At 41.7% G+C, this 22,714-nt stretch overlaps 1 protein-coding gene across 1 annotated transcript in view; it reads right to left on the bottom strand.

Annotated features, from left to right (window-relative positions):
- Positions 1 to 469: 469 nt before the first annotated feature.
- Positions 470 to 22,714, bottom strand: part of ATP2A2 (ATPase sarcoplasmic/endoplasmic reticulum Ca2+ transporting 2) — a 54,860-nt gene continuing 32,615 nt past the window's right edge. Inside the window, exons 6-20 of the mRNA XM_077748034.1 lie at positions 20,427 to 20,507; positions 18,451 to 18,536; positions 17,031 to 17,495; positions 11,955 to 12,043; positions 11,387 to 11,489; positions 10,410 to 10,541; positions 6,663 to 6,785; positions 6,340 to 6,558; positions 5,239 to 5,574; positions 3,977 to 4,197; positions 3,376 to 3,578; positions 1,994 to 2,079; positions 1,598 to 1,731; positions 863 to 980; positions 470 to 774 (exon numbers count right to left, since the gene is read on the bottom strand). Of these exons, the coding sequence (XP_077604160.1) occupies positions 505 to 774; positions 863 to 980; positions 1,598 to 1,731; positions 1,994 to 2,079; positions 3,376 to 3,578; positions 3,977 to 4,197; positions 5,239 to 5,574; positions 6,340 to 6,558; positions 6,663 to 6,785; positions 10,410 to 10,541; positions 11,387 to 11,489; positions 11,955 to 12,043; positions 17,031 to 17,495; positions 18,451 to 18,536; positions 20,427 to 20,507 (2,666 nt within the window). The 3' untranslated portion in view covers positions 470 to 504. The remainder of the gene's footprint in view (positions 775 to 862; positions 981 to 1,597; positions 1,732 to 1,993; positions 2,080 to 3,375; positions 3,579 to 3,976; positions 4,198 to 5,238; positions 5,575 to 6,339; positions 6,559 to 6,662; positions 6,786 to 10,409; positions 10,542 to 11,386; positions 11,490 to 11,954; positions 12,044 to 17,030; positions 17,496 to 18,450; positions 18,537 to 20,426; positions 20,508 to 22,714) is intronic.

Here is a 22,714-nt window from a genome sequence, read left to right as displayed (position 1 = left end):
AATAACTGAGGTAGCAGTACTCTGCTCAGTGCAGAAAAATTGGCTTATGAATAAAAATTAGACTGTGATCTCAGATTAAATCCAGATGATCATGCAGAAGACACAATACATGCTCTTTAGTTTTAGAAAAAAAACCACACACATTCATTTCCTAAAATCTGCTGCCAATTAATTTGCTGACAATGTCTGCTGGCTCAACTATTTTTTTTATACAAGGATGAGTATTAAACAGAACACTGTACATGCTTTTTCATCTACAAAAAAATATTTGCATAAAATAGTGTTAGTTCTCTGTACATGTCAATGGACACTTTAATTATGTGTATAAAAAAGGAAAATCTTGCCCCACTGGAGTCAGAAAAAGCAAAACAAAATCTAGAGTATGAAATCTCCTTCACCAGCCAATATGTTCATGTGAAAATTCAGCAGAAATAGACAGTTGCTTTAAACAATAAAAAAAATTAATTGATTAAGTTAAACATCTTCTTTATGTAAAACTGTCAGTCAAGACCAAAACATATCACTAAAGTTAGTGTCTGTGCTATAGACCCAGATCACCAGGGGCATTATGAGCAGCACAAACGGCCAGGAAATCCCATCGGTGCATGCCGAGAACGAGCAGGATTTGGTGGCAGGCTGCACACACTCTTTACCAGGTTCCAGGTAGTTGCGGGCCACAAACTTGAGTGTCTCGTCCATTAGAATCACAGGCAAGGAGATTTTCAGCACCATCAGCCACTGGGTCAAGTTCAGTGGTGTGATCTGGAAAATAAGCTGAAATACAAAGAAGCTTTGTCAAGCTCCCAAACTTGCAGGACAGGCAGCTAGGCCCCAGCTCGGTCCCGGTCCCACCACTGCTTACTGGCAAAGGTTCCACGTAGAGGATGAGGAAATGGAGCGACATGGACAGGCAGATGGAGCCCACGAGCCAGATGTTCTCCCAAGGGGGCATCCTCAGCAGAGACTGGTTTTCAGATAAGCTGCAGAACAAAGAGAGGGATATGAAACATGCCCACCCAAAAGGCAAACACCTTTGTGACAAGTGACAAAAGAATGTTCGGGGATATGCTTCACTAGGACAGCAGCTAACCTGGCATTGCCCACTGACCCAATTCTTTTGAGTGAAGGTTCTACTGTGGCAAAATTAAGGAAGAACGTTCCAATGTAGGACAAACTTCCAATTTTAAATCTAGGCTTCAGCACAGATGATTTCAGTTCAGTGGACTCCAAGATGCTCTCAATTGCCCTTGACGCTTAACGCGATTTTGTAATTTCCATTTTTGTCAAGGGCTTAATTGGATGATACCATTTATCTCACTGCTAAAGGGCGAGAGCACCTTCCCTGTGGGCACTGGCATATAGGGACGCTGAAGTCCCTATTTTTGGCCTCTGCTGTCTCATAAGGAACGTGTAGTTAAGCACTCCCACTACTTCCCGGAGGTGATGACGACTTAAGCTTTTAAAACCGGTGCTGCTTGTTCTCTCTTCTTTCTGGGAGGGAGGAGCTTTCCTGTCATCCTCCATCGAGCAGGACACATAGTTCCCCAGGGCCCTGGCTGGGGGAGCTGTAGCCCCAGTCCGTGGAGGACTCACTGACCTGTTCAGGGCGTTACACATCTCTATGGTTACTAGAACAGACAGCGCCATTGTCATCGGGTACGGGGACTCAAAGATTGCACAATCCACTCCTTCAAAGTCCGGGTTGTCATCTTTACACTGTAGGAAGTGGCTCTGCAACAAACACCCAATCAAGTTCCTGATCAGCCAAGTCCATTGCCAAGGTCCACGCACCAGTAACACAGATCTCGGAACACAGACCCACCCGAGATCTCAATCCACCTACCAGAGAAGCCCTGATCTTTCAGAATAATCTTAGATGCAACTGTTTATTATTTGTGCATTAAGATTATTTGGTAGACCCCAAAACCACAAAAACTCAAGGACAATCTTAAGCTTCGCCTCTAAGGTACAGAAAAGAAAGGTGGATACGTACCAGCTGGTAGAAGGACACCCTCGGACCCCCGTCGGCAGCAATGAACCACCAAGCAGCGGCACCCACAGTAGCAGCGCCAACATAACCTGGAAAAGACACAGGCAGGGTTTGGAGCCCACAGCTTTTACTGCAGGCGTGCCTTGCAGGCCGATCCCCCCCAGAGATGAGACCTGGTATGTTGATGGTACTGGAGAGCTTTGCTGCCACTAGCAATTACTCATATCAGCCCAAGAAGCTAGACTGAGGGCTTCTGCAACGAGAGGGGTGTCTGGTACAGAAAAACCAGGCAACTTGTGTTCTGGAGTTTGTGAGAAAAAGGATCTACTGGAACTGGCAGGACCTTGACAACAGCCATACCTTCTATAACTGGTGGCAGGTACATGTCCTCCACAGAAGACCTTGCTGTACTGGACCAGATTACACCACCCAGGACTTTTAGGTGGGAATACTGTCAGAGCAGTTAGTGCAGAACACAGGCAACGTGTCAAAACCCAGAGCTGATTCTGGGACCACCTTGCCTCCCAACCAATCAGTTTTGAACTGAACAAGTTTACTACAAAGAAACAGGGTAGTAGAGAACACAGAAACTGGACACTGTGAAGATGGTGGCAGCACCCACTGCCAAGACACAGGCGCATGGGGATGAAGCAGCTCTATACACACAGATGTGGCAATTCCCAACAAACAGGGAGAGACAGAACAAGGAGACAGGGTTCAGCACACAGGTTGTATAAGGCACGCCAACACTTGTGAAAATACACACATGGAACAGATCTATTTGCTGGACTTATTTCTGGGAGGGCACAAGAGAAACCCAGTGTTGCAGGGCAATTAACTGACTGGCTGAGAACCTTCTCAGCCATGAATTTTAAATCATGTAAACGTATTAAAACAAAACCAAAACACCTTCCTATGGAACCCCAGGGAAGTTATTTAAACTCTCTGGGCCTCACTTTCCTAAACTCTAAAGTGGGGGGCAAGAACCCGCAGCCGGGCTAGGAGCATGAAGTCTACAGAGACGATTTATTTAGAAGAACGTGACCTGTGGCCAGGGGTCCTGTGTGTTCACCAACCTCTGCAGATAAATGCACATCATCCTTCTCTCCTTAGGGGGGAGCAGGGCTTAGTTTCATAGCTTGGGAATGTAAGGCCTGACCCTGACTCACCCGTATATCCCTTTGCCCTTAGGTTAAATCTGAAAACCTCATTCACAAAGGTCTAAGGGATGATAAGGATGCTAAAACAAGGGACTAACTTTCCCGTAAACCGGACATAATTTATTAAACTCCATTTTTTGCTACCCTAATAAGGGATGAATTTACAAAATTTTGGCTTTTGAAGATTACATTTAATCAATAATATATAAAAAAAAAACTACTTACAGCCAATAGCCAGGTAACGGAAAAAGAGCCATCCGCTGATCAGTGGTTCCTTTGGGTTCCGGGGTGGTTTGTTCATGATGTCCAGATCGGGTGGGTTAAACCCCAGTGCGGTGGCAGGCAGGCCATCTGTCACCAGATTGACCCAGAGCAGCTGGACAGGAATTAAAGCCTCAGGAAATCCAAGGGCTGCGGTCAGGAAAATACTGTTTCCACCCAAAGAAAGAGAAAGACCCCAAATTATTTTTTGCTCCTATTTAAATAGCATTAGGACCCTCTCCTCCTCCCTCAATTAATGGACAACAACAACAACTGCTTGAAATAACTTTTTTCAGCCATCATCAAACATTCAGTATACCTAATTTCGAGTTAAAGTAAAATGTCAGAAGGCCATAGTTGAACTCATTTCTATGTTCCAAGGCATCCTTCACTTCTCAGGGCAGCAGCCACAGACAGCCCTCCCGCGGGCCAGATGAACCTCTATGGTCCTTCCTCTTGCCGGGCCCTCCCTCCTGGCTGCTGCCATATAAAGAACAAATCTGGAAAACTGGTCATCCCAAGCCAATTTTAGAAAAAAGACAAGTGATCTTTCGCAGGGACTCACCAGACGACTTCCCCCACGTTTGAAGAGATGAGGTAGCGGATAAACTGCTTCATGTTGTTGTAAATCGCCCGCCCCTCCTCAACAGCAGCCACGATGGTGGAGAAGTTGTCGTCGGCCAGGACCATCTCAGAGGCCGTTTTAGCCACTGCCGTGCCAGAGCCCATGGCGATGCCAATCTCCGATTTCTTCAGGGCGGGAGCATCATTCACACCATCCCCTGTCTGAAAGGAAATGCGAGGACTGGTTTTTGCACACCTGCCACCACCTCACACACACCCCAACGAAGGCTTTGCTGTCCTGAAGCAAGGGCAACGAATGGAGCCCTGGACCTCTGGGCACAGTCAGAGAATTTTCAGTTTTACAAACTGGCATCAAAAAATGCACTTCACCTAGGAAACGTACAATTGCCGAATGAGCTTACCGAAAAGACTTCGGAGGGAAGTGGCACAAAGGGGACTTCAATTTCAGCTGTATTATTTTTTACCAAACAACACAAAACCACCCATCTGGCAGTCAAGATTGAAGCACATGTATCACACAAATTTCAAGTAGAATAGATGCACTATTCTAGGAAACTAGAACATGCCATTGACAAAGGTCAGAAATATGCAAAAATACTAAATATTGTCTACAGATACACAACTGTCATTCCCATTGATGTTTTTAAACTTTTACTGAACACCCAACATTGTATTCAGAAAGGTGGTTCCCTCTGGGAGAAGAGAGGAAGGAAGAACACCTGTTAATAACAGGTTTCAAATAACACCTTTTAAAAAAGTTTCACAGACCAGCAACAGAAAGCAAACACTCCACAATGTGAATTTGTCTTGCTGAAGAATCACACAAGGGGAAGAATCCTGGAAATGCCTCAACAGGCAGCTCTTACTGTTTTATCAGTACATCTAATTTCAGAAAAGGTTATCCTAAGATTTGGGATAGAAAACAGAGGAGTTCTATCCTGAATCAACTTTTAGAAAACTTGAGATAACATATACACTTCAACTAAGACAAGACTAGATATCACTAAATATGTCCCTGTGACTGATTCAGAAAGCATACTTCTACATTGTAAACCAGTCTAGAATCTTCCCTGAAGGTAATAATACATAGCATGCCAATTACTGCTTAACAGAACCCTAGAGAAAGAGCCCTGATCATGACAAAAATCAAGATATTCTGAGTTTGGGAGCTGTTACGTAAAATATTAACAGTCAAAATTACAACCTGCTGTATCTGTGTAGCATGAGTCCAAAGGTACTCACCATAGCTGTAATCTCATCAAAAGACTGAAGAAACTCTACAATTTTTGACTTGTGGGAAGGCTCAACTCGAGCAAAACAGCGGGCATTCAAGCAGGCATCTCTCTGGGCTGAAGGATTGAGCTCATCAAACTCCCGACCCGTAAAAGCCTTTGACGTCACATCCTCATCCTGCCCAAAGATGCCAATGCGGCGACAGATGGCCACAGCAGTGCCTTTGTTGTCCCCTGTGATCATGATGACCCGGATGCCCGCTTGACGGCAAAGTTTCACAGAAGAGGCCACTTCAATTCTTGGAGGATCCAGCATGCCGACACAGCCAACGAAAGTCAGATTGGTCTATAGCAAAAGAATCAATATACGTTACAACAAGAAGTTCTAGTTTTTCCCCTAAGGCAAAACAAAGACCAATTATACATAAAGAGCAAAGGCTTCTCCATTTTCCTATGGTAAATTCTGTAAACTCTGTAACTCTGTGACTCTTATCTAAGATTAACATTCATACAAATATAAATCCAATGAGGAATAGTATTACTTCCAATGAACGAGAAAGGATTAAAAACACCATTACCTTCTTAAACCAAATCATCCTTTAACTTTCATGATGGTAATATTCTGAAAGAGGTAAAAAACATACTAAGGAGTAAGAGGATTTTGATATTGGCCACTCTTGTGGCCCAGGGGACCAGTTCTTCCTTATTCCTCTTGGTCAATGCTTCAGGAAGTCACACACCCAGAATTAAAGGGTTCTACCATGAGCAGAAGAGTAGAAAAAAATCTCTCAACTTGGATATTTTGACCTCTGGTAACTAATGAATGTTTAAAAAAATATTCCCAATTTTTAAAACATCTTAATTAAGAGTAGCAAAATAGGTTTTACAAGTATACTTTCCTACCTCGAAAGCAGCAGCCTGTATTAAACTGTTAACTAGGCATGCTGGAAGCAGCACGCTGAATTGGAATGGTGGGGCATTTGGCCTGCAGAAAAACAAATAACCACACCTCTTGGCAAAATCAAGACTCATTTGACCTTTTACTGAAGGAGCGCTGTTTGAACACAATGAGTGTGCAGGGTGTGGGGGAAGGAACATTTCGTTAGCTAACCTCGTATTTGATAAAGTTGGCAGAGTCCTCAAGGTTCATTTCTTCTCTTCTCAGTGGGTTGTCGTGAGTGGCCAGAGCCAGGCACCGCAGTGTGTCGCTGCCACTACCCCATTCCCGGATGACAGACATGACCTTCTGTTTGACTCCAGAGGTCATAGGGAGTTTAGTACTTCCAACCCGAATGTGGGTGCACCTGTCAATGACACCTTCGGGAGCACCCTGGAAATGTTACAGATTTAGATCAGCAACTGTACTTACTGGGCTCACCCAGGATCCTAATCCTGGTAAGAACATCTCAACCGCAATCTGCGTGTTGTACTTGCCTTCACAAACATTTTGCTCATTGATGTCCGGCTCGGTTTGTTTGGTGTACAATAAACCGACATTGATTTTCTATCGCGTGAAAACTCGAGAGTAAATTCTTTTTTCATCAACTGCTTTATGACCTAAAAAGAGAACACGCATGGAATACGACTGGACAACAAAAGTTCTGAGTATTTTTCACTTGGTCAACAAATGTTCACTAAGCACCTATTCTGTGACAGGTGCTGGGGGTTTAGCCATGGACAGTGACCACGTTCTCACCCTTATGGAGCTTACACTTGCCCTCTCATTTGGGAAAGACACACTAGAACGTAAATGCAGATATAGTAAGTGCTATAGAGAAAAAAAATTTTAAATAAGGAAGGGAGATAGAAAATTTGTGTACGTATAGACTGCAATTTTACATAAAGTGGTTAGAAGAAGTCTGCGCTTGAGTAAAAATGTGAAGGATGTGTGAGCTGAGAGAGCCCAAGTGCAGCCTTGTCACGACCTGGCAATGTTCAAGGAGCCTCCAGGCCATACAGCTGGAAGAGCTTGCAAGAAAAAGAGAAGCGTAATGGCAGAGGGTGGGTGTGGGAGGACGGTGGGCAGGTTGCAGGATCTTGAAAGTCATTTTAAGGCATGTGGCTTTTATACCAAGTCCAAGTGGGAAGACGATGGAGGGTTTCAGGCCCTGGCAGTTAAGAGTTAGCTGAAGGGGGACAAGGCACACCACTTAGTACAGATCACCCAAGAGATGGCAGCTGTGGACAGAAATGGTTGGTCCACAGCACTAGTGCTCCACAGAAGTGTCCACTGGGATGGGAATGTTCTATCAGAGCTGTTCATGCAGCTGTCCTATGTGGCTACTAAGCACTTGAAGAGTGGTGTTCTCGTTATTCTAAATAGCTTTAGGGAGCCAGCACACTGACCAGAAGAGCTGATGGAAGTAACTGCAGGCAGAAAAGACTGAGGACTGGACCCTGGGGCTTCCCCACCAAGGGTGGGGAACTCCCAGTCAAGGAGTTGGCAGAGGGATGGAAAGGAGGGGAATAAGTGAAGGCATGTTTCACAGAGGGAGAGACTGACAACTTATGTAAATGAGGACTTTTCATGACCCTTTGGATTCAGACACTATTGAGTTGTGTACACAACCATGTCACCTACAACATACACTGCATCCTTTTTTTTTTAATTAAAAAAAAAGTCAATGTCTTTTTTTTTTTTTTTTGAGAGACAGAACACAAGGAGGGGAGGGGTAGAGAAAGAGGGAGACACAGAATTCAAAACAGGTTCCAAGCTTTGAGCTGTCAGCACGGAGCCTGATGTGGGCTTGAACCCACAAACTGTGAGATCATGACCTGACCCAAAGTCGGATGCTTAACTGACTGACCCGCCCAGATGCCCTACACTATCCTTTCTAAGTTTTATACCTTTGATTTCTTGGACTGGGGCTGCTGGTACAGTACTGAATAGAAACATGGAGAGCAGAAAATTTTCTGTTGCTACTAAGTATGACATTAGCACAGGCTCTGTGAAAATATACCATCAATTTGAAGTCAGGTTTGTCGATTTTTTTTTTTTTTTATAGTTTGACAGAGAGCGTGCGCACAAATGAGTAAGGGAGGGGGAGAGAATCACAAGCAGGCTCCACACTCTATTTCATAAACTGAGATCATGACTTGAGTCGAAATCAAGAGTCAGAAGCTTAACCAACTGGGCCACGTAGATGCTCGAGATTTGCAGAGTTTTTATCATGAACACAAACTTTATCAGATGCATTTTGCATTTACTTAAATGATCTTAAGGTTTTCTGTCTTTATTCGATTACGTGAATTATACTGATCTTCTCCCACCCCCCACTCAGATACAAAGCTAATAACTACAGAAATCCTTAAGAACCTCAGCATGCACTGTGGGCAGTGACGAGTGGACGGATGTCTGTGGAGTCCCCGCCAGGCTGGGTGGACTACCGCTATTCTCTCAGCCAGAGCTGCCTTGAGCAGAAAAAGACCATCACTGAATTCTGCATTACCTGACTTGTATGTATTTATGTATTTAGTTTCCATTAAGCATTTTCACTAAATGCTCTAGAAAGACACAAGGAATGTGTCGTGATTCTAAGGTGTGGTTCTAGGCAACAGATACATTCTGGGTGGAGCGAAGAACATAGCTATTTCTAACAGAATCAGGATGGCCCATTAGGCCCTAAAAAGCTGGGTCCTGCCCACTTCGCCTCTGAACTACAATCGGTTCCTGCTTTCTTGAGGCTGGAGACTGGCATGAGTTCGGATCTAGGAATTTTTGGTGAAGGACTCCCCCATGACAGTAATTTCTAATCTCGCTCAGCTGCTGACAAAAATAATGAGGCAAAGGCAGCCACGGATCAAGAAATGGCTTAGTTTGCAGACAAGAGAATAGACAGCCTTGCCCTTACATGTGGTCATCATGACAGTTCATGCACTGCTTGTAAGCTCCATACTACTTGTTTCCCTGCATCGAGTAGTTCCAGGTCTAGAATCAAACAGTTATAACCCTCAGTCTCTGTGAAGCTGAGTCTTCAGGTTGCCTCGGAGGGACTTAGTCAAACCAACTGATAATAGAGCTGTCAGACAATGTGGCTTTGCAAGGATCAGCCCCCATCCTTTAGCCGCCCCAGCTCACTGCCAGTGTAGGAGTGAGGGCTCTGAAATGGAGAGCAGGACATCTCCCATTTTATGGAAGCCACAGGAGCTGGCCAGAACCTCGTGACTGTGAGATTGCTGGTGGCGGAGTGTGGATCATGTCACAGCAGGGAGAGCCTTAATTCTGGTGTGAGCTTTGTTTTCTCAGAATAGTATAAAGGAGATAAAATGGTGCATAGAGAGGGTGCTAGAGAAGGAGTCCAGATCTGCCTCACCCTGTGAAACTACGCTCATCACTGAAGGCCTCGGTTTCCCTTCCCATGAATGCCAGACTGGACTGGAGGTACCCTTTCACAACCTGATATTTTCTGTGCTCCTCAAAATGCTTAAAGAACTTGACTGGAGGAGCATCTGGGCAGCTCCGTCAGTTTAAGTGTCTGACTTCGGATCAGGTTGTGATCTCACAGTTCGTGAGTTCACGTTCTGCACTGGGCTCTGCACTGCCAGCGTAGAGACCACTTGGGATACTCTCTCCCTTTCTCTCTCCCCTCCACAGACTGCGCACATGCTCGCTCTCTCTCACAAAATAAACTTAAAAAAAAAAGAACTTGACTGGAGTGTGCTTGAGAAAATCAGAAAAGTGAAACACAAGAATCATTAAAACAGCTACTTTGAGAAATTTTACTGGAAAAGAACCAAGAGTGCTAAAGGGAGAAATAAAAAAAGAAAGTTTTCAGATAAAAAGCATACTACTCTGTCCTGTGCCGACGAAGATCCAGTAGAGATGGAAAACGATAGCGCAGGAGAAAGAAGCTGGGACTCGCAGCACGAGGGGCAGCTGCGCTCTGACAGGATCAAGGCCAGGCTGCCCGCAGTGCCATGGGAGGAGGCAGACTTTACAGGTGCAGAGGCTGCCTGTGGAAATTATCTAGTGATTGCTTCTATTTTCTTGTCAGACAAGTAGCCAGATCACTGCACCAGAGAGAGAATGTGGGGAAGGAGATGCTGCCAGTTTGAGGAGAAAGGTATGAATCTCCCTAGTTGCCTAAGTGGGGGGAGCGGGGGGGTGGGGGAAGTAAAGGGGCTCGAATAGGCGCAGAAGTGAAGGGCAGCACGAACAACACTCCAAGCTTCAATACTGACCGAGTTGCAGGCGTTTGCTCGTTCTATTTTAGAAAGACCCTTCAATTCGGTATCAAATACATTCATCTTCTCTACTAGGCAAGTGAGAGCAGTCTCTGTAGCTTCTCCAACTTTTTCATACACACCCTTCGCCTGTATTGGTTAAAAAGCATAAAGTGAAAAAGTAGTAAGTTTTTTATCAATAAAGACTTCCCATCAGAGGAGAGTTTGTCCTTCATTGCACCATTATTATCGGGGCTGTTTTTATCCTACTCTGGAGCAAATGAAGCAGACAATTAAAAATATACTCAAAGCCATTTTATCTTATGCTAATAACTAGGTTTTTTATCTCCTTTAACTATGAGAAGCCAATAGTTAGTATTAATTCAAACAGAGCTTTCAAACAGTATGTGAAATTGCGTGTTATTTATCATTCTACAGAGTTCACATTCAGGTTCTGATGGAGACTGGTTTCTTTGAAAAACCAGTGGGTTACTGTGTAAGTAAAAAGGGAAGGAAAAAAAGGTTTTCTACTGTTTAAATTTTATATTATTTTATCATCATCATCATCAACAAAACAGCCCTCTAAACCTCAGCTTGTCCTCAAGGATAGAACACCACCCATCTTCAGAAGAAACAAGATCAGTACCCTATACTTTCAGGAAAACATTTCCTATCCTAGGCTTTCTTCATTTTTGGTAGCCACACTATAAGCAGAAGAGAACATCACATACATCCTAACTCTTGGTTTTAAAGCGACTGCAACACTCAGAGGAGACATGTGTATGTGCTGCCGAAGCAAGCACAACACTGAGCAGATGTAGGAAAGGCTCTCAGCTTTCTTTGTCTAGGTCACGCTGGCTCGGATAAGATGGAAAGAGGAAATAAAATCAGGAACCCCTACTTTCCAGAGGAAGGCAGGCTGGATCTGTATTCCACCCACCCCACCCTTGAGCCAGAAGAGCCTGGTCCACTTTCTCATTTGTGAGGAGCCTTACCTCATTGTAATCCAATGCAGAATCATTACAAAGAGCACAAATCGTTGCCAATTCCACAAGACCGTCATATTGATGACATTTCACTGGTTTATCATCTTTATGCCTATCAAAAGAAGAATAATACTTTTAAAGCACAATGTGGTCATCTCTATTGATTTTTATTTAATTTGAAATATAATTTTGTGGACAACAGCCTGTCAAGTATTCAAAAGAATGTGAGTGATGGCTCTTAGAAATCTGATGCCGGAGACAAAAGAATGTGTCTTTGACATCAGGAATCAATCAGTAAAGACCAGAAGTTCTTAGTTAATGAACTTCTTCCACCACTGGTATCAATACAGAACAAACCCCAGCTGAAAAATTAGATTCCAAAGCCAAGCTAAATAAAAATGCAAAAAGCCACTGACTTCTAACCTGTTTTCCTTTCAAAATGTATATATTTTTAAAAAATGTACTACTCAGAAAACTGACATGAGCCATATTTACAAAATTTTTAGACACACTGCAAATCTATACAAGTGCCAAACTGCCACAATGAATCCTTTAAACGATAAGGCGGGTTACTCACACTTCTCCAATAGGTGCATATGTTGACCCAGTTATGGTAAACTCATTAAGGGAACAAGTATCCCCTTCAACCTTGTCCAGAATGAACATCTACAGGGGAAAAAAAAAAAAGCATCCGTGTTTAAAATATGCTAGAGAAAACCAGTATCTCCTAAGACAAAAAGCATTTCTCACAGAAGAAAATTTTAATGAAACTTATATGAACTGAAGCTCAGTATCAGACTGTCCCTTAGTCCAACTAGACGCTATTTAGGATTGCCTCCCAGTCCATCCAGAGTCTGAAAAACAGTATCACTAAGGTGCTGAATAAATACAAGCAGCAGGGGCACCAAAGACACAGAAGACAACCCATAGGAAATCTAAGTTATGAGGACTCTGGGCCAGTCAATTCCAAAGACGCAGCAGTAGTCTTCAGAGGACTCAGAATTCCCAATTTCAAATGGCTGGCTGAGAAAGTAATATTAGGCAGTCCTGACTGAAGCTAATAGTATAAGCCTGGGAAGAATGAACTCCCATCCCATTTCAGAGCTGCGTAAACATTCCCTGAGTAAAATAAGACAAATCACTTCTCTCCTCCCACCCACTTATTTTTATTGTGGCGATAGCTCATTTTCTATGAAGCTGCAGAACTCCATGTGTACATGGAGCCTACAGAACTGACTGAACTGTTGTCACCAAGGCAACATAGACAGGATTATGCTTAGGAAAGGATTCTTAATTTTATAGAACAAGTGACATGAGCTAGTTTCCTAAAGACCAGAGTGTCCGTCGTCCCCCCGCCCCCGCTTGGTTTGCTTTTCAATCATAATTTAGAAGCCCAGTTTGGAAGGCTCAGATTTACTCATGTTTTCATGTAAATTGAAACTCTAACTCCTCATAAAACATAGAACAAAAACACAAAGTGCTACTTCAACTATACTTTATTATGCCCAAATCCCTCTGAAATATGAACAATTAAGAACATGATCAGGGGTGGCTGGGTGGCTCAACGGGTTGTCTGATTTGATTTCAGCTCAGGTCATGATCTTGCCATGTGTGGGAATAAGCCCTGCAGTCCAGCTCTGCACTCATAGCTCAGAGCCTGCTTGGGATTTTCTCCCCTTACCCATCCCCCTATGCCCTCTATCTCTGTCAAAACAAGTAAAATAAAATTAAATTTAAAAAAAGAAAAGAAAAAGAAAGAAAATGGGGCACCTAGGTGGTTCAGTTGGTTAAGTGTCTGACTTCAACTCAGGTCATGATCTCACTGCTTAGGAGTTCAAACCCCGTGTTGGGCTCTGCTGACAGCTCAGAGCCTGGAGCCTGCTCCAGATTCTGTGTCTCCCCTTCTTTCTGCCCCTTCCCTGCCGGCACTCTGTCTCCCTCAAAAATAATAAACATTGAGAGGGAGGGAGGCAAACCCTAAGAGACTCTTAAATTCGAAGAACAAACCGAGGGCTGGTGGAGGGTGGGGGAGAGGGGAAAGTGGGTGAGGTGATGGGCACTGAGGAGGGCACTTGTTGGGATGAGCACTGAGTGGTGTATGGAAACCAATTTGAAAATACATCATATAAAAAAATAATAAACAATTTTTTTAAAAGAATAAAATCAAACCATTTACGATAAATTTAAAATTACTAAACTCAAGTTTAAAAGAGCCATGTAGTGTGCTTTAAAGTCATCTCAACTCATATTCAGTAACAAAATCAGTTCATGCTTGNATAAAAAAATAATATAACTTTTTTAGGTGTGCCTGGGTGGCTTAGTCCGTTAAACTTTTGACTTTGGCTCAGCTCATGATTTCGTGGTTCATGGGTTGGAGCCCCACATTGGGGCTCTGTGCTGACAGCTCAGAGCCCAGAGCCTGCTTCGGATTCTGTGTCCCCCTCTTTCTCTGCCCCTCCCTCAGTCACACTCTCTTAAAAATAAACATTAAAAAAAAAAAAGTAACTTTTGTCTCACGAGATTTGCTTGTTCTATAGTGTAAACTTTTAAATTCTGAAAACTTCATTTTTAAAAATATTTTTTAAGTTTATTTATTTTGAGAGAGAGAGAGAGAGAGAGAGAGAGAGAGAGAGAGCAGGGTAGGGGCAGAGACGGGAGAGACAGAATCCCAAAAGCACTGTCTGCACTATCAGTATAGAGCTTGATGTGGGGTTTGAACTCATGAACTGTGAGAGCATGACCTGAGCTGAAATTATGTTCAAATGACTGAGCCCCTCAAGCCCCCAACATCTAATTTTTTTTTTTTTTTAAAGTAAACTCTATACCCTACATGAAGCTCAAACTCATAGCTCCAAGATCAAGAGTCACACATGTTCGCCTGAGCCAGCCAGGCACCCAAAAAGCTTCATTTCAAAAGCATATTTAGATATAAATTAACCCTGGAACAGAGCTAAAGCCATGAACAAGACATAGGTCTTTTTTTGTTTTTAATAAAAATACATAATAGGATTTAAAACTGTGATGACTCCCGACTTCAAAAGAAAAAAAAGGTTCTAATTCAAACATATACAACCAGTGTTGAATGAGGAAAAATTTCATGTCCAAGGTCACATGCAGCAGTATCAGTGAGGCCTACATTTTTTTCAAACAGATACAACACCTAAAAAAAGGAAGCTTGTCAAATGGCTCCTTCCAAATATGTTTGACATTTTACAGAAGAGGAACAAAGGACACGAGAGGTTAAACAAGTGCTCAAGGTTATATAATTAAGTGGAAGAGAGAGGACTAGGTTTAACTCCCCATCTCTCCTATAAAAAACCCAACTTTACTCTCTGTTTTACCCTTTTATTAGAAGCTGTGTGACCCTCAAACATGTCACTTAACTTCTCAGAGCCTGAGTTTTTAAACCTCTAGAGCAGGATTACCATGATTCAAAGTCACATGTTAAAATCAGTGCACTAAGTAATATCAGAGCAAGTTGGCATTATTACCACACACCATGTCATTTCTTAAGTGATACAGTTTATAAAAAGTGAAACTCGGGGCGCCTGGGTGGCTTAGTCGGTTAAGCGTCCGACTTTCGCTTAGGTCATGATCTCGCGGTTCGTGGGTTCGAGCCCCGCGTCGGGCTCTGTGCTGACTGCCAGCTCAGAGCCTGGAGCCTGTTTCAGTCTGTGACTCCCTCTCTCTCTGACCCTCCCCTGCTCACGCTCTCTCTCTCTCTCCTAGAAATAAATAAAAACCTTAAAAAAATTAAAAAAAAAAAAAAGTGAAACTCTTCTGGTTTATACCATAATCCAAAATATTCTAAGATGCTCAGAATTTTAATCTACATTAAGTAAACCTGAATGCAAATGGGCATCTTAGATTATGAACAAGTAAACCATTTAGGAACTGCATGATGAAAGTATTCTTAAGGGCAGTTATGCAACCCGCTGCAAGAAACCTCCTGTAGAATACTGATTAGCATTGGCTTTCTGTCACAGAGGTACAACAGAACAGAGAGGCAGGTGAGGCTGTTTAACAGAAGAAAACATCTTATACCAGTTAAGAGAAAATATAAAAACAAAAATTTTTTTTATTATGGACTTCATCTTATTCTTAGTTTGAAATGTGATTTGCTGCCATGTTTTGAAATTAGCTGACAATTAGCTATTAGCCAATTTATGCAACCTTTTCTGGTTCCAAGAAATGAAAATCTAGGTAAACCTAGGCAGCTGAGTCAAACCTTGCTTATTACCACGTAAGAGACAAAAGACCTGTCCATTCATTCTAAATTGGAGTCTGGACTACACAAAGGGTTGGTGGGAATGAGGGGTTGTGTACCTAATAATCATCATGAGTTTCAATTTGGCAAGATAAAAATTCAGAGGGTTTAACTGTATTAAAAGAAAAACAATTTCTAATGTGAAAAAATATTACCCAAAACCCAGAAATAAGGCCAACACGATGACCACACAGTCCCTTCAATGTCATTCAGAAAGCATTACTTTACAGGCTCAGAGATGTAGTATTATAGAAATATATAACACTGTTTCATTGTGCTATTTATTAGGAAGAGCTCGTTACTCACAGGAGGTTGTGGATTTGTGGCCTGTATGAAAGACAAAGTGTAGTTTTATTGCCCTATTATTTTTTTTAAAAAGTTTATTTACTTATGTATTTTGAGAGAGTGTGAGCATGGGAGAGGAGCAGAGAGGGAGAGAGAAAATCCTAAGTAAGCGCCGCACTATCAGTGCCGAGCCGGATGTGGGACTCAAACCCACAAACCAAGAGATCATGACCTGAGCCGAAATCAAGAGTGGAACACTTCACCAACTGAGCCACCCAGGCACCCATGCCCTAGAGGATATTAACCAGTTTTTGTAATCTAACATACAGCAATTCTATTCTAATACCGAGTACTTCCTCAAATGCTCTTTGTAACCAGTTTTACCATTTTACTGATTCCCTCATTATTTAACAAGCCAAACAGAATCTTTGGTGTCTACTCAATAACTGTGCACCTTTTGGAAAATTATACTTTGACCTGTATAAAGCTGTTTAAATAAAAGCTATGGAAAAAACTTAATTCAGCCTATCAGTATTTCTGTATTATTACTTTTCTAAGGGCAAGTTTAAACAGTTTATTTTATCCCCCAAGTGATGGTCAAAACAACCTAAGAAGGAAGAATGAACATGAAGAACAAAGCAAGTTAAAGGCAATTATTTGTCTTTCAAGAAAGCAGGTCTCATTCAATGTGTTTTGAAAACACAAGTTAGAAGTCTACCTAAGCAGGTAGGTAGGGAACTAGCTGCTTTATAGAATTTTCTTCCTTTAAGGCTGTTCCAGTAAGTAATATATGCACTTAGTGACAAAGCATAGTCACCTAACATATTTACAGACCATCTGTAGTTTACCTTCCCCCAAGTAAGTACATTAACCATGCAGATACCCTTATTTCATGAATTAGTTTTACTTTTAGGAATTAGAGGACTAATTCCTCTGAGGCATCAGATTACCTTGGGCTCAAGGCTATACACACAACCTGATTTGTTTAAAAGCACTTAAAAGGTAGCAAATTACAAATGTAAGGTTTTGATGGCATGTGGGCATATTCTTAGGATGAATCAAGAACCACCAGCAGCAGAGTGGTAAATCACTCGCACTTACCCTGCACACTGACATCTGGTTTGTCGTAAGTGTACCCGTCTTGTCTGAGCAGATAACAGAAGTACAACCAAGGGTTTCCACAGAAGGGAGGCTTCGAACAATGGCATTTTTCTTTGCCATCCTGCGAGTTCCAAGAGCCAGGCAGGTGGTGATGACAGCAGGCAGACCTTCAGGAATGGCTGCCACAGCCAGGGCCACTGCAATTTTGAAGTAGTAAATAGCACCCCTGATCCAGGAGCCTCCGTGAACTGGGTCATTGAAGTGCCCAATGTTTATGATCCAGACTGCAATGCAAATAAGGGATATGACTTTGGAAAGCTGTTCCCCAAACTCGTCTAGTTTTTGCTGGAGGGGTGTCCTCTCCTGTTCTGTTGCCACCATCTCATCCCGGATCTTGCCAATTTCTGTGTTAACTCCAGTTGCCACCACCACTCCCATGGCTTTGCCAGCAGCGATGTTTGTTCCCTATGACAGAACAGAGGAAGATTAACACCACACCTGACTTAAACACTGACTAGTGAACTCAGAACAGTTTACTAGTCTGTGGGTATTGATTAAAGCACCCAAGACTCTCATTCTCCTGGGCCTTCCGGCGGCTGCTATTCAAAGAGCCAGCCATCCAACCTTGACAATGCAGGCAGCATGGTCTGGCTGTCCTTGTTTCTCATTTCATGCAGTCCCTACTTGCCTACGGCAGCTCCACCCTGACGACCCCCGCCCTCGCCCGGAAACTCTATTCATAATACTGAGCCTGGCTTTCAGACTGGCTTTGGGCTGGACCAGGGCTCTAATGCCATGACTTTTCAAACTCCATCGGGCCCTCAACCCTAAACACTCTCCACAGATTGCTCCAACAGCTCAAACCTCCCCCCACCTCCACTCTGATCACCTATAGCAAGCAGGGCCACCAACACCTCGAGCAACCTTGAGGACCTCTGCTCAAGCACTGGCATTCAAAAATAAAAGAAATCAAGTAGGAGCACTCTCTCCCCACCCCACTGTAAGCTGTAATGATACAACTTCATTATTTTCACTGTAATTCTGTAGCACTTTACTTACTAGGAGTGGCTCGGCTCCCATACTAACCCACAAACACCTGCCACTGAAATATTTTAAATACCAAACAAGCAAAACCTATCAATTTCTCAACCTTTCATTTCAAAAAAAATTTAACAGAAAACCTGTTGTACAATGAACATCCATTTTACTTTTCACCCCAGACTCCCCTCTTCTGGTTGCCGCATGTGCTTGCTTTCTAAACACATACCTTTTTATTGTGATCTACATACAGATAACACCCACATCATTTAAAAAACATCTTTATAGGCTAAGCCTTTCCCACAAAGATCTACTTTTCTAGGTTTACAGATAAAGAATTTAAAGGTGTTTGCCTGATCTTTACATTTGACAAAGTACTTACAGAAAACAGCATGTTCTTCTTATCTTGGTTGACAGCACGTGGGTCTGGGACAGGGTCAGTGTGCTTGATGACAGACACAGACTCACCTAAGCAGGTTGAGAGAGGGGACTGTTATGTCTGTGATGTGTGATCCACATCTAGAACCTGGGCCCTCACCCATTCCAGCTGCTACCACTCTCAGGATTTAAGATAAAACACCCAATCTGCTTGAAGGAGGTGAGCTAGTAAAACTTAGAAACTAATTTCAGAGCAAAGAATGTCAGGATTAAAATTAATACAATTTCAAAATAAACTTAATTTTGAAATAAAATCCCAGTCAACTGCCTTTATTTCCCAGAGTAACTATTCAAATCTAGTCTGTTTTCAGGTATCAATTTTATACTCTAATACTGTGAATATAATTTGTTGTAGTTGCATATACATACTCTCTAATAAGGTGACCATATATTCTTAATACACTGATAAAACTAAATACATTATATATGTAAGAGAATAATCTACAAGGAAGCCTGTTTCTGTTCAATACCAGACATGAGAAATGAAAACATAGTTTCAGAAATATGTGCATTAGTGGTGAGTGACCAGACCATTCTATTTCAATAAAAACAAAACTGAAAAACATCAGCAGTTGCACTAAAAACACCACATGGTCTATAAAGGACTACTTTTTAGAACTTTTACGATGTCTCATTGAATGTGGTTTCAACTTGACTGAACACCACTTATGAAAATAACTGGGATCACTCTGAGTAATGCAAAATATGGCTCCAGTTACTAAAACTGGAATATGATTTTAACAAAAAAACATTTAAGAGATTGTGAAAAGTTTTAAAAGACAATTACTTCTGTAGGCACATGATGAAAATTTTATATGCACAACCTAATCAGTTTCCAACATTTTATAGCTTAATCAGCTTTCAGCTTATTGCTGCTAATGACAGTTTTAGTAAATAAGCTATTCATAAGGAAACAATAAAAAATAGAGCCCAGGCTACTCACAGCACTACCTCCCATAACTTCAGTTGCTTTACAAAACTGATAATCAGATAAGAAAATCTTGACTACCTTTAGATTTTATAATTTACTCTATTTAATTCAGGTTAGCATTGTGTTTGAGTTTAATCTTCTGACCACCTTACTTCCAGTTAATATGAACCCCCCACCCTTGACTGTACCTTTATCAAACAAAAATGGAAAAATGTTCAAAACAATCTCAGATCTAAATATGCAAACTTTAAACAGTAAAATATTCACCATTTTAGGGGGTGCTAGCTTTTGTTAATTCTACATTTGATCACTGCAACTTATGTTAGATGCAAAAGTAGCATTCCTCCAAGGAAAAAAAAAAGTTCTGGAGCCTTTTCTCCTGTCTGGAAAAAAAACACTAAATAATTAATTCATTTTCCACAAAAGAGAGAGACAACACTTCAACCTTAAGATTACTGCCTCTGCTGGGGTGCCTGAATGGCGCAGTCGGTTAAGCACCCGACTTCGGCTCACATCATGACCTCAGGGTCTGTGAGTTTGAGCCCCATGTCAGGCTCTGTGCTGAGAGCACGGAGCTGGAATCTGCGTTGGGTTCTGGGTCTCTCTGCCCAGAGAGAGACCTGCTCATACGCTTTCTTTCTCAAAAATAAACATTTAAAAAAAAAAAAAGATTACCACCTCTGCTAATGTAGGAATTTGTAAGGTTATTTTTTTTTAAAAGAAAGTAAAAACCCAAGAGATTTTTGGTGAAAGCTAATTTTTGGTAAAATTTAAAGAGGCCTTATGAGATGAAAGCCACATTTGTTTTTAAATACCTTTAAACTTCATAAACTGGCAAAAAGCCTAAATTTATGAAGCTTTAAGAAGTATCCTGGAGAGGATTAAGACTGGATATGATAAAGGGACAGGGAGGCAAAAGTCGACTCTCTTAGCACAGGATCTGAGAGAGACACTGCACATTCAATGACTTTCCAATGTATAATGTTTACCTGTGAGAATGGACTGGTCAACTCTCAGAGTAGTAGATTTGATGGAAGTTAATCTTATATCAGCAGGAACTTTGTCACCAACTAATTGGGGAAAATAAAGGCAGTTAAAATAAGCAACTCTGTAATTCATGTTCATATTTCATAGAGATAAATCTGTCTCCAAATGAAACAAATTTTAAAGAAGATACATTATCAACTTATCCTTAGAGGTTATAAAAACTCTTGCTAGATAGGTATCAGATTGTCCCATCAGAAAAGCTAAACTATCATGAATATGTAACGAACAGCTAAAAGATGCTCAAAAAAACCCTGATTTGTAACAGTAATGAGAAATAAAAGCAGAAGGAGACACCACTTTTAAACTATCAAATTGACAATAAGAGTTGAGAAAGTGTACCAAGTATGCAAGGATGTATAGAAATAGGGTTTCTTACAGGCTGGTGACTATAACATCTGGAAATTTTCATTTAAATAAGGAAAAAAAAAATCAATGTCATAAATCACTTGTAGGCAAGTGCCTGGGCAGAGATTAATAAAATGCTGTGTTAGTACACTGTTAACAAGGACATTTTTTTATTTTTGTGTGTGTGTGTGTTTATTTCTGAGAGAGAGAGAGAGAGAGAGAGAGAGAGAGAGAGAGAGAGAGAGAGTGTGTGTGTGTGTGTGTGTGTGAGCAGGGGAGGGTCAGAGAGAAAGGGAGACACAGAATCTGAAACAGGTTCCAGGCTCTGAGCTAGCTGCCAGCACAGAGCTCGATGCAGGGCTCGAACCCACGAACTGTGAGATCATGACCTGAGCCGAAGTCGGATGCTTAACCGACTGAGCCACCCAGGCTCTCCAACAAGGACAAATTAAATGCACATAATCTACGTAATACTAACAGTCCATTTAGTGTGTAATTCAACTCTGCTCCCAGACTCTGTGCCCACCCTCATATGTTGCTGAGTATGAAGAAAAGCTGTTAGAAAATCTCTGGAGGGCAATTTGGCACTATATATCAAAACTGCAAAGCACAATCTTTTCACAACACATACTCCACTACAAGGAATTTACTCTTCAGATAGGTTCATACAGAATGTAGTTGGTTACAGCATAGCATTTTATTAACAGAAGGATGAGACAACTCCATTCATGTTCAAGTGAAAATTTCCTCTTAGGTACACTAAATATTAAGAGAGGCGGGGAAACACAAGTATGAAGCATCACCTATATGGAACTACCATTCATAAAGGAATTATCTCTGGGAAGGTGTTATAAGATGTTAACATTGGGGTTACCAGCTTGGAGCGTGGAGGGAGACTTTTCACTTTGTACCCTTGGGTACGTTTTGACATTTGATTTATCAAATAACTGAATAAACCTCTTGAAATTCACCTCAAAAGGATCTGTAAGTCAATGGAGTCTTCTTCACTGGGCCAAAGGGCTCCTTTAACAGCTCCTTTAAAGGGCACACATTTCTAGTTCGTATAAAATAAATGCCACAATGCAGATACAGGAACAGACAAAGCCAATGTTTTACATGGGCCTGGAGAATAGTGTCCAGCACACTGTGGGTGTTCAAATATTGCTGAATGAGTATATACCAGTACCAGAACAACAGGACATTAAATGTACAACAGCTTTCCCTGACCTTCTAAAAGGTAACTAAGGTGGCTGTGGAAGTCTGATATAGGAAGAGCTAAAAATTAGAACAGTCTCCCCTAGAACTGCATACAGTATTTTAAAGTCAAATGTTCATTTCCCATACTTACTCTACTAACTGAATCTTAACTGTCACTGGCTATAAATAAACCGGCGAAATAGCTGTTCTGTCCAAGGGGATTCATTCATTTGTCAAGCCTATCACTTAGCTCTGATTTTTCTGCACTTCAGAACTTTGAAATTCAGATAGAATATGGTTTGCTTTTTGAGCTCTAGTTCATTAAACCACCCTGTAACCTAACTAGGGAATGTGATCACAAAGAGGCACAGAAGAAACAGATTGTCAGTATATAATCTCAAGAGGCAAAGATCACCCTTGCATTTGACTGCAGGGACACATTAAGGTGAAATTCCTGCTGGAAATGCTTATGCAACGAACAGCAATATTCCCCAACTGAATAAATGAGAACCTTTCACCCGAATTCTTAATTCACCTACTATAATAAACTAACCATATATAATTAAACTTCAGTGACCTACAACAGCTCAAGTGCTCCATCAAGATAAAAATTTGAAACCAATTAAAATTTTTTACTGTAGGGACGCCTGGATGGCTCAGTCAGTTAAGCATTGGACTTTGGCTCAAG

Source organism: Crocuta crocuta, unplaced genomic scaffold (genome assembly GCF_008692635.1).
Source record: "Crocuta crocuta isolate KB4526 unplaced genomic scaffold, BGI_CrCroc_1.0 scaffold29, whole genome shotgun sequence".
NCBI lineage: Eukaryota > Metazoa > Chordata > Mammalia > Carnivora > Hyaenidae > Crocuta > Crocuta crocuta.
This window is presented reverse-complemented; position numbering and strand designations above follow the sequence as displayed.